Source organism: Papio anubis, chromosome 16, assembly GCF_008728515.1.
Source record: "Papio anubis isolate 15944 chromosome 16, Panubis1.0, whole genome shotgun sequence".
Lineage (NCBI taxonomy): Eukaryota > Metazoa > Chordata > Mammalia > Primates > Cercopithecidae > Papio > Papio anubis.
The window spans coordinates 60,475,639-60,487,623 of record NC_044991.1 but is presented as its reverse complement, the minus strand read 5'-3'; the positions used below and the strand labels follow the sequence as shown (position 1 = coordinate 60,487,623).

Below are 11,985 nucleotides of genomic sequence, written 5' to 3'. Positions count from 1 at the left end.
AAGGTCTCTCGCGGCTCAGCGTCCACCTTTCTGTTTTTTTGACACAGGGTTTCGCTCTGTCACCCAGGCTGGAGTGCAGTGGCGCGATCGCGGCTTACTGCAGCCTCGAGCCTCTGGGCTGTCATCTAGGCCTCCCAAGGTGTTGGGATTACAGGCGTGAGCAACCACGCCTGGCCGGTGTCTACCTCTTCAACTCAAGCCCTGGAGCCCAGACCACCATACGCAGCCCAGTCCTCCGCCATATGCAGCCCAGCCCGATGCCCAGTGCTTCGCACCAGGATACGTGGTTCTGTTTTTTTTTCATGCGCTCCCACGTCCGGGAGCTACAGTCCCGGCCCTCGATGGACATTCCGAGCGCAGAGCCCACTGCGCGGGCTGATTGGGTTCCGCCCAGGACGCGAAGCCCCGCCCCCCGACGCCCCGCCCAGCACCGCGCCTCCCGGGCTTTTCGCCTTGCCTAGTGGTCCCGCCACGCCGCCCTTCTGACCCGCCCCCTAGGTAGTCTCACACTGCGGCCCTCGGCTCCCGGGCCCCGCCCCGGCCTCCCGCGTTTGCCCGAGGCCCAGTCCCCAGCACTGGTCACACCCCCGGGTAGCCCCGCCCCTAGATCGCCTCCCACAGCGGCCCGGGTAGGGTGGCGGCTGGCCCAGCTGGGCCCCCGCTGCCCTCTGCCCTGGGAGCTTGGTCGGAGCGGGCTGGGCACGGCGGGACAGGGCAAGCGCGGCGTCCCGGGGTCTCGGAGGCGAAGATGGCGTCCGGCAGGCGCGCCCCGCGCACCGGGCTGCTGGAGCTGCGCGCCGGGGCGGGCTCGGGGACCGGCGGCGAGCGGTGGCAGCGGGTGCTGCTGAGTCTGGCGGAGGACGTGCTGACCGTGAGCCCCGCCGACGGCGACCCTGGTCCCGAGTCCGGCGCTCCGCGGGAGCCGGAGCCCGCGCAGCTCAACGGCGCCGCGGAGCCGGGCGCGGGGGCCCCGCAGCTGCCAGAGGCGCTACTGCTCCAGCGGCGCCGCGTGACGGTGCGCAAGGCCGACGCCGGTGGGCTGGGCATCAGCATCAAAGGTGGGCGCGGGACACCGAGGGCGCGGGGTCGTGGTGTCTGGGGGCCGCCGAGGGCGCAAGGGACTGGCAGCGCGCCCAGGACATGGAGCTGGAGGCCTCCTGTCCGGGGGTAAGGGAGGTCTAAGGAAACAGGTAACGGAGGGCACTGGGCGCACCAAGGTCGGAGTGGGTTTCGGTAGTTGGTGGCCTTAGGGGGCACGGAAGACACAGGTGTGGAGGAGATTGTGGGAGCACCAAGGACACGTGGGTGGGAGTTCTGTGTGGAGGCGTGGGGGTCTGAGAGGCAACCAGCATGAACATCAGGGACAAGAGGGGTCCCCCGGAAAGCAGAGGGTGGAGAAAGGGGGTTGAGGCCGGGATACCAGTGGGACAGGGAGGAGGGAGTCCCTGAGAAGCAACCAAGGTGGGTACAGAGGGGAGGCCTGCAGTCTGCGAAGCACAGGGGTGGATAGGAGGCCTGGGTGCAGGCACAGACTGGGGTCACAGGCAGAAGGCCAGCAAGGACCTAGGAATCTAAGGACCCAGGAAGGCTGCGGGGAGCCCTGACAGCTGGATTTGGGTCTCCTGATCTGACCATCTCCACCTTGCACAGGATGGAGCTTTCAGTACCCAGGACTGACTGCTAGTGGGGTGCAGTTAGGGTGCAACCAGACTGTGTTTGAATCGAGGATCAGCTGTGTGAGGTTGCAAAAGTCCCGTCCCGTCTCTGAATCTCAGTTGCCTCAATTGTATAAGAGGATGATAGAGTTGTGATGTTTCTGAGAGCAGGGCTCACCACACCAGCACATTGTAGGTGCCTTAGTTAATTACTGCTGTTAGCGGAGAGGAAAAATGGAGGCCAGGAGATACTCCCAAAGCAGCTAAACATAGTTCTCAAAATCCTTGCACACCCCCAGCTGCTGGGTTCACTATGCTTGCCCATCGGCTTCTCAGGATCCCAGCCCCTAGCAGGGTGCTTTGGGAAAGGGTGTCAGCCTTTGTTTCCACCTTGAATATGTACCATACCCTCTGGGGTCTCCCTGGTACTGGTTCTGTTGATGAGTGCCTCCAGACTGTTTGGCTTGGCTGAGGTGGTGCAGATAGTGGTGAATGCCACCACTGTGTGCCAGGTGCTGTGCCCAGGACACTAGTCTCATGATCCACTTCATCCTGGCAACAAGTGGTGAAAGGTAGGGAGTATAATCCCCATATTGCAGATGAAGAAACTGAGACTCAGAAAGGTAAAATGATTTTCCCACCATTACACAGTGAGTGTCAGCGCTGGGATTTGAACCTTAGTTATCAGCTACTGTCCCCCAGAGAGTGCTCAGGGAAGTTGATTCTTTTCCTGTAGAAGGGCAGATCCCCAGGCACCCAACCAAGAGAGGCTAAAAAGGGGAAATGGGAAAATGAGGGTATGGGCACCAGTCTTACCCTCAATCTCCAGCATGGGATAGGGCAACAGACCAATCCAAAAATTATACACTCAGTGTGTCAGAGCAGGAAGGAACTTATTCATACAGAGTTCCATTCTGCAGATGGACGCACTGAGACTCAGAAAGGAGCAGGGACTTTCCAGGGTCACACAAAGTTACTCCCCAGCTCCATACTTCTAGGTGGAGGGGAAGGTACTTTTAGGAGACTTCAGGTATTTCCACTGGATCCAAATCTGGGCTCCTGTTGCCATGGTAACCCCTCCTATAGAGTCTAGCTTAGTCTGAGGCAGCCATGAGTGATCATAGCTTCAAACTGAACTGAAGCCCCTAGTTTCAGGTGGGGGAGGGCAGATATAAATAGAAACCCCTTCCTCTCCTAGACTTCAAGCTCTGTGCAGATAAGCAAACGGTGGGGCCCGCGTGGGTGTCAAGAGAGGTGTTCCAGTCCCAGCTCCGCCAGCAGCTTGTGTGACCTTGGAACAATGACCTCCCACTCTGGGACACTAATTCTTCATCTTCAGTATTCTGGGGATGAGCCAGGAGTGTGATATCTGAGGGCCTGACTTGCCGTCTGTGGTAGGGTTAATAGTGTTGGTTCTTGAGCCTGGAGGCCTAGGTGCAAATACTGGCTTGCTTTGCTACTTACTAGTTGAGTGACCTTGGACAAGGGGCTTCCCTCCACACTTCAGTTTCCCTAATAGGAAACTGAGCATGCCTACGTGATGGGATATTGTAAAGACGCAATGTTGGCATTTGGTACATGCAACTAAGGTGACCTATTATTACTATTTCTTATTTTAAAAGGGCATTTAAGAGTTTGGTAATAAAGCCGTTTAGTAAAATGTATTAGCTTCTTTTGTATCCAAGATGCCATTCAGGTAGGTTTTTAGAATCGCTAGACTCTAAGGCTTTGGTTTCCAACCTGGATTTTGGATTGTAAAACATTATGATTGCTAAAGCAGTCTTTTGAGGCCATAGGAATAGCCGACTTCTCTCTTGATTCCAGTTTGGAGGGTATCAGTGGGTTCCCACATTGTTGCCTTCTTTTGTGTGTGTGTGTGTGTGTGTGTGTGTGAGACAGTCTTGCTCTGTTGTCCAGGGTGGAGTGCAGTGGCGCAATCTCGGCTCACTGCAACCTCCACCTCCTGGGTTCAAGCAGTTCTCGTGCCTCAGCCTCCTGAGTAGCTGGGATTATAGGCACACCCACTATGCCTGGCTAATTTTTGTATTTTTATTTTATTTTGAGACAGAGTCTTGTTCTGTCGCCCATGCTGGAGTGCAGTGGTGTGATCTTGGCTCACTGCAACCTCTACCTCCCAGGTTCAAGCGATTCTGCTGCCGCAGCCTCCTGAGTAGCTGGGACTACAAGCGTGTGCCACCAGGCCCAGCTAATTTTTTGTGTTTTTATTTATTTATTTATTTATTTGAGATGGAATTTCGCTTTTATTGTCCAGGTTGGAGTGCAATGGTGCAATCTTGGCTCACCGCAACCTCAGCCTCCCAGTTCAAGCGATTCTCCTGCCTCAGTCTCCCGAGTAGCTGGGATTACAGGCATCCACCACCACTCCCAGCTAATTTTTTGTATTTTTGGTAGGGACAGGGTTTCACTATGTTGGCCAGGCTGGTGTCGAACTCCTGACCTCAGGTGATCCACCCAGCAGCCTTGGCCTCCCAAAGTGCTGGATTACAGGCATAAGCCACCGCACCTGGCCCTTTTTTATGTTTTTAGTAGAGGCAGGGTTTCACTATGTTGGCCAGGCTGGTCTCAAACTACTGGCCTCAAGTGATCTGCCCGCCTTGGCCTCCCAAAGTGCTGGGATTACAAGCGTGAGCCACTTTATCTGGTTATTTTCATTTTTAGTTTTTGTGGGTACATAGTAGGTGTATATATTTATGGGGTACATGAGAAAATCCAAAATATTTAAGAAAAAGTGATTGAAGCACTTTGTAAGTTGCACAAACACTAGTGAACACCCAAAGCACTTAATCAAAAGATCCAGGGATCAAACTATAGCATTATGAATTTTGAAAATGATTCATTTAATTAATTAATTTGTTTATTGACACAGGGTCTCCTTCTGCCACCCAAGCTGGAGTGCAGTGGCACAATCTCAGCTCACTGTAGCCTCGACCTCCTGGGCTCAAGTAATCCTACTTTAGCCTCCCTAGTAGCTGAGACCACAGGTGCCCGCCACCACGCCTGGCTAATTTTTGTATTTTTAGTAGAGGCGGGGTTTTGCCATGTTGCCCAGGCTGATCTTGAACTCCTGAGCTCAGGTCATCTGCCCACCTCAGCCTTCTAAGGTGCTGGGATTACAGGCATGAGCCACCGAACCTGATCGAAAATGATGTACTATTAGTATTACTAGTGTCCCAAACTTCCAAGACGTTTCTCAGATCCCCTTTATTCTCCTATTCCGTTTTCCAGCACTGGGCTAGGCACCAAGGGAAGCCTTCAGAAATAATTGTGCCTCGATGCGACTCCCAATTGTCGGAGTATCTGCCTCAGTCTTGTCCTCCTTCTGTGCCTATGCAGGCGGCCGGGAGAACAAGATGCCTATTCTCATTTCCAAGATCTTCAAGGGATTGGCAGCTGACCAGACAGAGGCTCTTTATGTGGGGGATGCCATCCTGTCCGTGAATGGGGAAGACTTGTCCTCTGCTACCCATGATGAGGCGGTGCAGGCCCTCAAGAAGACAGGCAAGGAGGTGGTGCTGGAGGGTAAGCACTGACGCTCCAGGGTCCAGACGGGCCGGGTGGAGGTGTTCCACTGCTTCCCTACCTCCCCCAGGCCTCAAGAGGCCCCATCCCAGCACTGGGGGCTGGGAGATGGGCAGGATTGAAAATAGAAACAGAACTTAGGGACCTGCCTTAAGACAGCGTGGGGTGGTGGAGGGAGAGCTGGCACAGAGCTAAGCAGACCTGGTTTGCATTTTCTGTCTTCCAGTCACTAGCTGTGTGGCCCTGGACAAGTCACTTCATTTCCCTGAGCCTTAGTTTCCTCATCTGTAAAACGGGGATGTAGCTCCTGCCTTTCTGGGTTGTTGCGACTAGGGCAAAAAGGTACATGGCAGAGTGTGCCAGCCCCTGAGTGACACAGGGAGAGAGGGGTGCAGACTGGGGAAGGGGCAGCTCAGATTATTTCCTTTGGGGCCTGAAGAGCTCTTGACTTCAGGTTCTTTTGGTTCCTGGACCTTAAAACCCTAAGACCCATCTTCCTTTGGGAGAAGCCTCAGCTTTTATTTTACTTTATTTTTTTTTGAGATGGAATCTTGCTCTGTTGTCCAGGGTGGAATACAGTGGCATGATCTTGGTTCATTGCAACCTCTGCCTTCTGGGTTCAAGTGATCCTCCTGCCTCAGCCTCCCAAGTAGCTGGGATTACAGGTGTGCGTCACCATGCCCAGCTAATTTTTGTATTTTTGTAGAGACAGGGTTTTGCCATGTTGGCCAGGCTAGTTTTGAACTCCTGACCTAAGGTGATCCACCTGCCTCGGCCTCCCAAAGTGCTGGGATTACAGGCATGAGCTGCCACATCTGGAAGCCTTGGCTTTTATAGAGCAGGACATCAGATCCTTCCAGCGATGATCAGAGAGGAGTTTTGTGGTGGAACCTTGGTTGGATGACTTTCTCCACTCTTCCCTCACAGTGTGGTCTTGGGTGGGACACTTGCCCTCTGTGGGCCTCAGCTTCCCCATCAGTTGTTATAGGCCTCCTGCTGAGGTTGTCCCACGACCATCTTGTGCCATGTCTCTCAAGAGGTTTCTGCTTTGCTCAGCCCTTTGCTCAAACTCTGTCAGCTCTGGAAGCCAGTGGAGGCCTGAGGAATGTGTCTCTGGCTTATGGCCCAGAACAGACACACGGAGGTGGCGGGGGCTGATGGAGAATAACATGGCCAGAGAAGCTGCTGAGTTGAGTCCCAGGCCCAAATCCTGGTGGGTTGCCTTGGTTTCCCTAAAGGAGTGTCCAAGAGGCCACAGAAGCAAATAGGTTCTGGGTCCTTGATTGATCTTTGGCCTTCTTGTGGCCCCAGACCTCAATTCCCATTCGTTTTTGTTTTATTTTATATTTTAGGTATATCTATTTAAATGTCACGGATACATTTTTCTTTTTCTTGTTTTTTTTTTTTTTTGAGACAGGGTCTTGCTCTGTCACCAGGCTGGAGTACTGTAGTATGATCTTGGCTCAATGTACCCTCCACCCCCGGGGCTCAAGCAATCCTCCCACCTCAACCTCCTGAGTAGCTGGGACTAAAGATGCATGCCACCATGCCTGGCTAATTTTTTTTTTTTTTTTTTTTTGAGATGGAGTCTCACTCTGTCACCCAGGCTGGAGTACAGTGGCATGATCTCGGCTCACTGCAACCTCTGTTTCCCGGGTTCAAGCAATTTTTCTGCGTCAACTTTCCAAGTAGCTGGGATTACAGGCGCCCATTACCATGCCCGGCTAATTTTTGTATTTTTAGTAGAGATGAGGTTTCACCATATTGGCCAGGCTGGTCTCAAACTCCTGAGCTTGTGATCCACCTGCCTTGGCTTCCCAAAGTGCTAGGATTACAGGCGTGAGCCATCGTGCCTGACTTTTTTTTTTTTTTTTCTTTTTGAGATGGAGTCTCACTCTGTTGCCCAGGTTGGAGTGCAGTGGCGAGATCTCAGCTCACTGCAACCTCCACCTCTCGGGTTCAAGCGATTCTTCTGCCTCAGCCTTCCGAGTAGCTGGGACTATACAGGTGCATGCCACCATGCCCAGCTAATTTTTGTGTGGGTGTTTTTAGTAGAGACAGGATTTCACCATACTGGCCAGGCTGGTCTCGAACTCCTGACCTCGTGATTTGCCTGCTTTGGCCTCCCAAAGTTCTGGGATTACAGGTGTAAGCCACTGCACCCAGCCAATTTTTTGTAGAGACAGGGTTTCACCATGTTGCCCGGGCTGGTCTCTAACTCCTGGGCTTAAGGGATCCTCCCACCTAAGTCTCCCAAAGTGCTGGGATTGCCGGCCACAGTGCCCAGTCTAGATGCATTTTTTTGATACTTCAAAAAAGCTGACTGTAGAGTGTTGATCTGAAAAGCTTAAGTGTATCAGTCATATTTTAATGGCAAAGTTAAATAATAGAATCTCACATAAATGATATGGATATAGGAGACTTTCCCCACATGCCTCATTACTTTGATATTTATAGTCAGCAATGCGGTTTGAAACCACTGACATTCATTGAAATGTCATATTTTAGTTGACTTGTAAGCTCTTTTAGCTTCTATTGTTTGAAAGTTTAGTCTATGGTAAAATTTCTGCTATAGACACAATTCAAATCCACATCCACACGGAGGTCCTCTCACCTCCTCATCTTTATTTTTTATTTTTATTTATTTATTCATTTTTGAGACAGAGTCTCGCTCTGTCACCCAGGCGGGAGTGCAGTGGCAGGATCTCGGCTCACTGCAAGCTCCGCCTCCCAGGTTCACATCATTCTTCTGCCTCAGCCTCCTGAGTAGCTGGGACTACAGGCGCCTGCCATCATGCCTGGCTGATTTTTTGTATTTTTAGTAGAGACGGGGTTTCACTGTGTTAGCCAGGATGGTCTTGATCTTCTGACCTGATGATCCACCCGCCTTGGCCTCCCAAAGTGCTGGGATTACAGGCGTGAGCCACCATGCCCGGCCCACCTCCTCATCTTTAGATTAAGAATGTATCTATCTGGGTTCCCATGTATGTTGTTTTGAGAGGGTAGCATCCGTAAATGTGTGACCTTGAAGCATCTTCTGACTTTAGGAGCGAATACTCAAGCCTTCCCTCTAACTCATGTCATCCATTCCTCCTCAGTAAGCCAAGAAACTTTCATGGACACCTACTGTGTGCCTGGTGTGTACATTAGTCAGAAGCTAAACACACCCAGGGCCTCTCCTGAAGGAGCTCACCATGTGGTAGGGGAGACAAAACATAAACACTGTCTCCTCTATACAAACTGTTTTTTTCTTGAGACAGCTTCTCACTCTGTTGCCCAGGCTAGAGTGTAGTAGTACAGTCTCAGCTTACTGCAACCTCCTTCTCCCAAGTTCAAGCGATTCTCTGCCTCAGTCCTATAGCTGGGATTACAGGCGTGTGCCACCATGGCTCAGTTAATTTTTGTATTTTTAGTAGAGACAGGGTTTCACCATGTTGCTCAGGCTGGTCTCGAACTCCCAGCCTCCGGTGATCCAGCCGCCTGGGCCTCCCAAGGTGCTGGGATTACAGACATGAGCCACCATGCCTGGCCTAAAGAAACTCTTTATTTATTTATTTATTTATTTTTTGTTTTTGTTTTTTTTTTTGAGACGGAGTCTTGCTCTGTCGCCCAGGCTGGAGTGCAGTGGCCGGATCTCAGCTCACTGCAAGCTCCGCCTCTCGGGTCTACGCCATTCTCCTGCCTCAGCCTCCCGAGTAGCTGGGACTACAGGCGCCCGCCACCTCGTCCGGCTAGTTTTTTTTTTGTATTTTTTTGGTAGAGACGGGGTTTCACCGTGTTAGTCAGGATGGTCTCGATCTCCTGACCTCATGATCCGCCCATCTCGGCCTCCCAAAGTGCTGGGATTACAGGCTTGAGCCACCGCGCCCGGCAAGAAACTCTTTATAAGCCAGTGGCTAGGTGCGGTGACTCATGCCTGTAATCCCAGCACTTTGGGAGGCCGAGGCGGGCAGATCACCTGAGGCCAGGAGTTTGAGACCAGCTTGGCTAACATGGCGAAACCTCGTCTCTACTAAAAACACAAAAATTAGCCGGACCACGGTGGCACACGCCTGTAATCCCGGCTACTCAGGAGGTTGAGGTAGGAAAATCGCTTGAACACGGGAGGCGGAGGTTGCAGTGAACTGTGATTGTGCCACTGCACTCCAGGCTGGGCCATAAGAGCAAGACTACATCAAAAAAAAAAAAAAAAAAAAAAGCTGGTGCCTGAAATCCTGTCTGCTCTTGCAATAAATCTCTGGCCTTGGGTAAGACCCTTGCCTTCTAGGGACCTCAGTTTTCCTATTGAAGTTAGGCTAGATCAGAGGTGATCAATAGCTTTTATTTAGAGTGTCAGCTTTCAGGCAGGTGTGGTGGCTCACACCTGTAATCCCAACACTTTGGGAGGCTCAGGTGGGCAGATCACTTGAGCCCAGGAGTTCCAGACCAGCTTGCGCAACACAGTGAGATTTCATCTCTGTAGGAAAAAAAAAAACAGTGTAAGTGTCAGCTCCACTGGTAGTTCTGTAAGTTCCATATTTGGAAGGATTGGGAGGCTTTGTCTGGGCTCAGCAGAAAGGAGCTGGAATTGATTAGCAATGTCTACTATAGATGCAATAGAGAACTAACATGTGTATCACCCCAGGACTGAGGGGCCCCTGCTCTTATATTCTCTGAGATGTTTCATAGGACAAGATCATTCCTTGGTGAACCCTGCCTATGGCCTGGGTAAGAGGAAGAAGGGTGTGGCCTTCATGTTTTTCCCCACTTTTCCTTAGTTGAAGTCTTTTTCGACCTATTCTCCTGGCCCAGGGTCTCATGGAAGGAGGTCATTCCACTCAAGATAGCACAAAGAGGGGAAGAGGAGTGGTGGAAGGCACTGGAGTCAGGAATCTCTGAATGGCAAGAGTGATCAGAGAAGTTTGAAGGATAGGAGGATGCTGGGCTGTGGCTGGTCCTTGAGACTTTGGGGAGTGGAGAAGGTCCGGGCCTGGCAGTTGCACCAGTCTGGAGCAGCCAGGGTTCCTGGGACCCTCTCTGGGCCTAGGTTCCCCGGGAGCCCAATCACTGGCCACATTGTTCAGCGTTTCCCTACTCACATCCCATTATTGAGGCCGCCTCCAAGCGGCCATGGAAGGATGGGCTTTGGATGTGAACTTGGCAAAGCAGCTGGATATTTTTCCAGCTCAGTGGGTAGTGAATCCCCTGAGAATGTCCTGGGAGAACAAGCATTACCGGCAAACTCCTGGTGTCAGCTAGAGGGCCTTACTTCCCTGGCCTAAGCTGGGGGCTCAGCTGAGCCTCAGCAACCCCAATCTGCCTCCTAGAACATTTCTTCTGCTAGGTCAGGGGTTTGTAGGAATGTCCTGATCCTGTTCTCAGCCAGAGGGTTGTGTTTGTGACCACAGGCTGGGCCCAAGCTGGCAGCCAACATGTGTCTGTCTGCTGCTTAGAGAGGCCCATTGTGTGTGCAGACCTCAAGCCAGGGCCAGCCTGGGCCCTTGGAGACCAGGCCTGGGGGAAGAGGGAGGGACAGCTTCAAGGAAAACATCCTTCCCTCCTCCCATTCCAGTGTGGCTGGCAAGACTGTGACAACAGTGAGCCTGTCATGCATTAAAAACAGTATTGGCTGGGCGCGGTGGCTCATGCCTGTATCCTAGCACTTTGGGAGGCCGACGCAGGTGGATCACCTGAGGTCAGGAGTTCGAGACTAGCCTAGGCAACATGGTGAAACCCCGTCTCTACTAATAATATACAAAAATTAGCTGAGCATGGTGGCATGCACTTGTAATCCCAGCTACTCAGGAGACTGAGGTAGGAGAATTGCTTGAATCTGGGAGGCGGAGGTTGCAGTGAGCCAAGGGTGGGAACTATTACACTCCAGACTGGCAGCAGGCAAAAACTCCGTCTCAAAAAACAAAACCAGGCAGTGCGGTGGCTCAAACCTGTAATCCCAGCACTTTGGGAGGCCGAGGCGGGTGGATCCCTGAGGTCAGGAGATCAAGACCATCCTGGCTAACATGGGTGAAACAGATCTCTAAAAAATAAAACTGGCAGGAGGCGGGGGCCGGGGCCTGCCAGCTACTCGGGAGGCTGAGGCAGGAGTCTGTGATGAACTTTCCTGGGCAGGCTTGCAGTGAGCTGAGATCCGGCCCACAGCACTCCAGCCTGGAGCATTAGGCAGGAACTCCATTAAAAAAAGCAAAAAACAAAAAACAAAACCAAACCAACAAAACCCAAGAAAATAATACAAAGGAGCCAAAGGCACAGTGGCTCCGCCTATAATCCCAGCACTTTGGGAGGCTGGTGGTGGATCACCTGAGGTCAGAGGAGTTGAGACCAGCTTGACCAGCATTGGTGGGAAACCCTATCTCTACTAAAATATAAAAATTAGCTGAGGTGTGGTGGCGAGGCCTGTAATCCCAGCCTCCAGGAAGCTGAGACAGGAGAATCACTTTGAACCCAGGAGGTGCAATTAGCAGTGAGCCAAGATTACTTGCATTTGCTCCTAGGTGACAGAGTGAGTGTCTATCTAAAAAAAAAAAAAATTAATGAGAGTGAATTTTAGTGCTTTATACAAAAGTAAGGAAGAGTGGCCTCAGCAAATCAGGCTTTTATTTATTTATTTAGGACCACCTGTTTGCCCAGCCTGCTTAGCACACAGTGGTGGTGCAGCTCCTGCCTGTATAAAGCGATGCCTCTTTCCTCCCTCTCAGCCTCTCAGTAGCTGGGACCACCCAGGCATATCTGCCACGCCTGCCTAATTAAAAAAATTAATAAACAGGGTCCCTGTGTTGCCAGGCTAGTCTTT

General features: G+C 51.8%; 1 protein-coding gene across 1 annotated transcript in view; it reads left to right on the top strand.

The window, feature by feature from the left end:
* Positions 1 to 472: 472 nt before the first annotated feature.
* The window catches only part of SNTA1 (syntrophin alpha 1), a 35,725-nt gene continuing 24,212 nt past the window's right edge, over positions 473 to 11,985 (top strand). The window contains exons 1-2 of the mRNA XM_003904849.3: positions 473 to 1,058; positions 5,010 to 5,195. Coding sequence (XP_003904898.1) covers positions 749 to 1,058; positions 5,010 to 5,195 — 496 coding nt within the window. The 5' untranslated portion in view covers positions 473 to 748. The remainder of the gene's footprint in view (positions 1,059 to 5,009; positions 5,196 to 11,985) is intronic.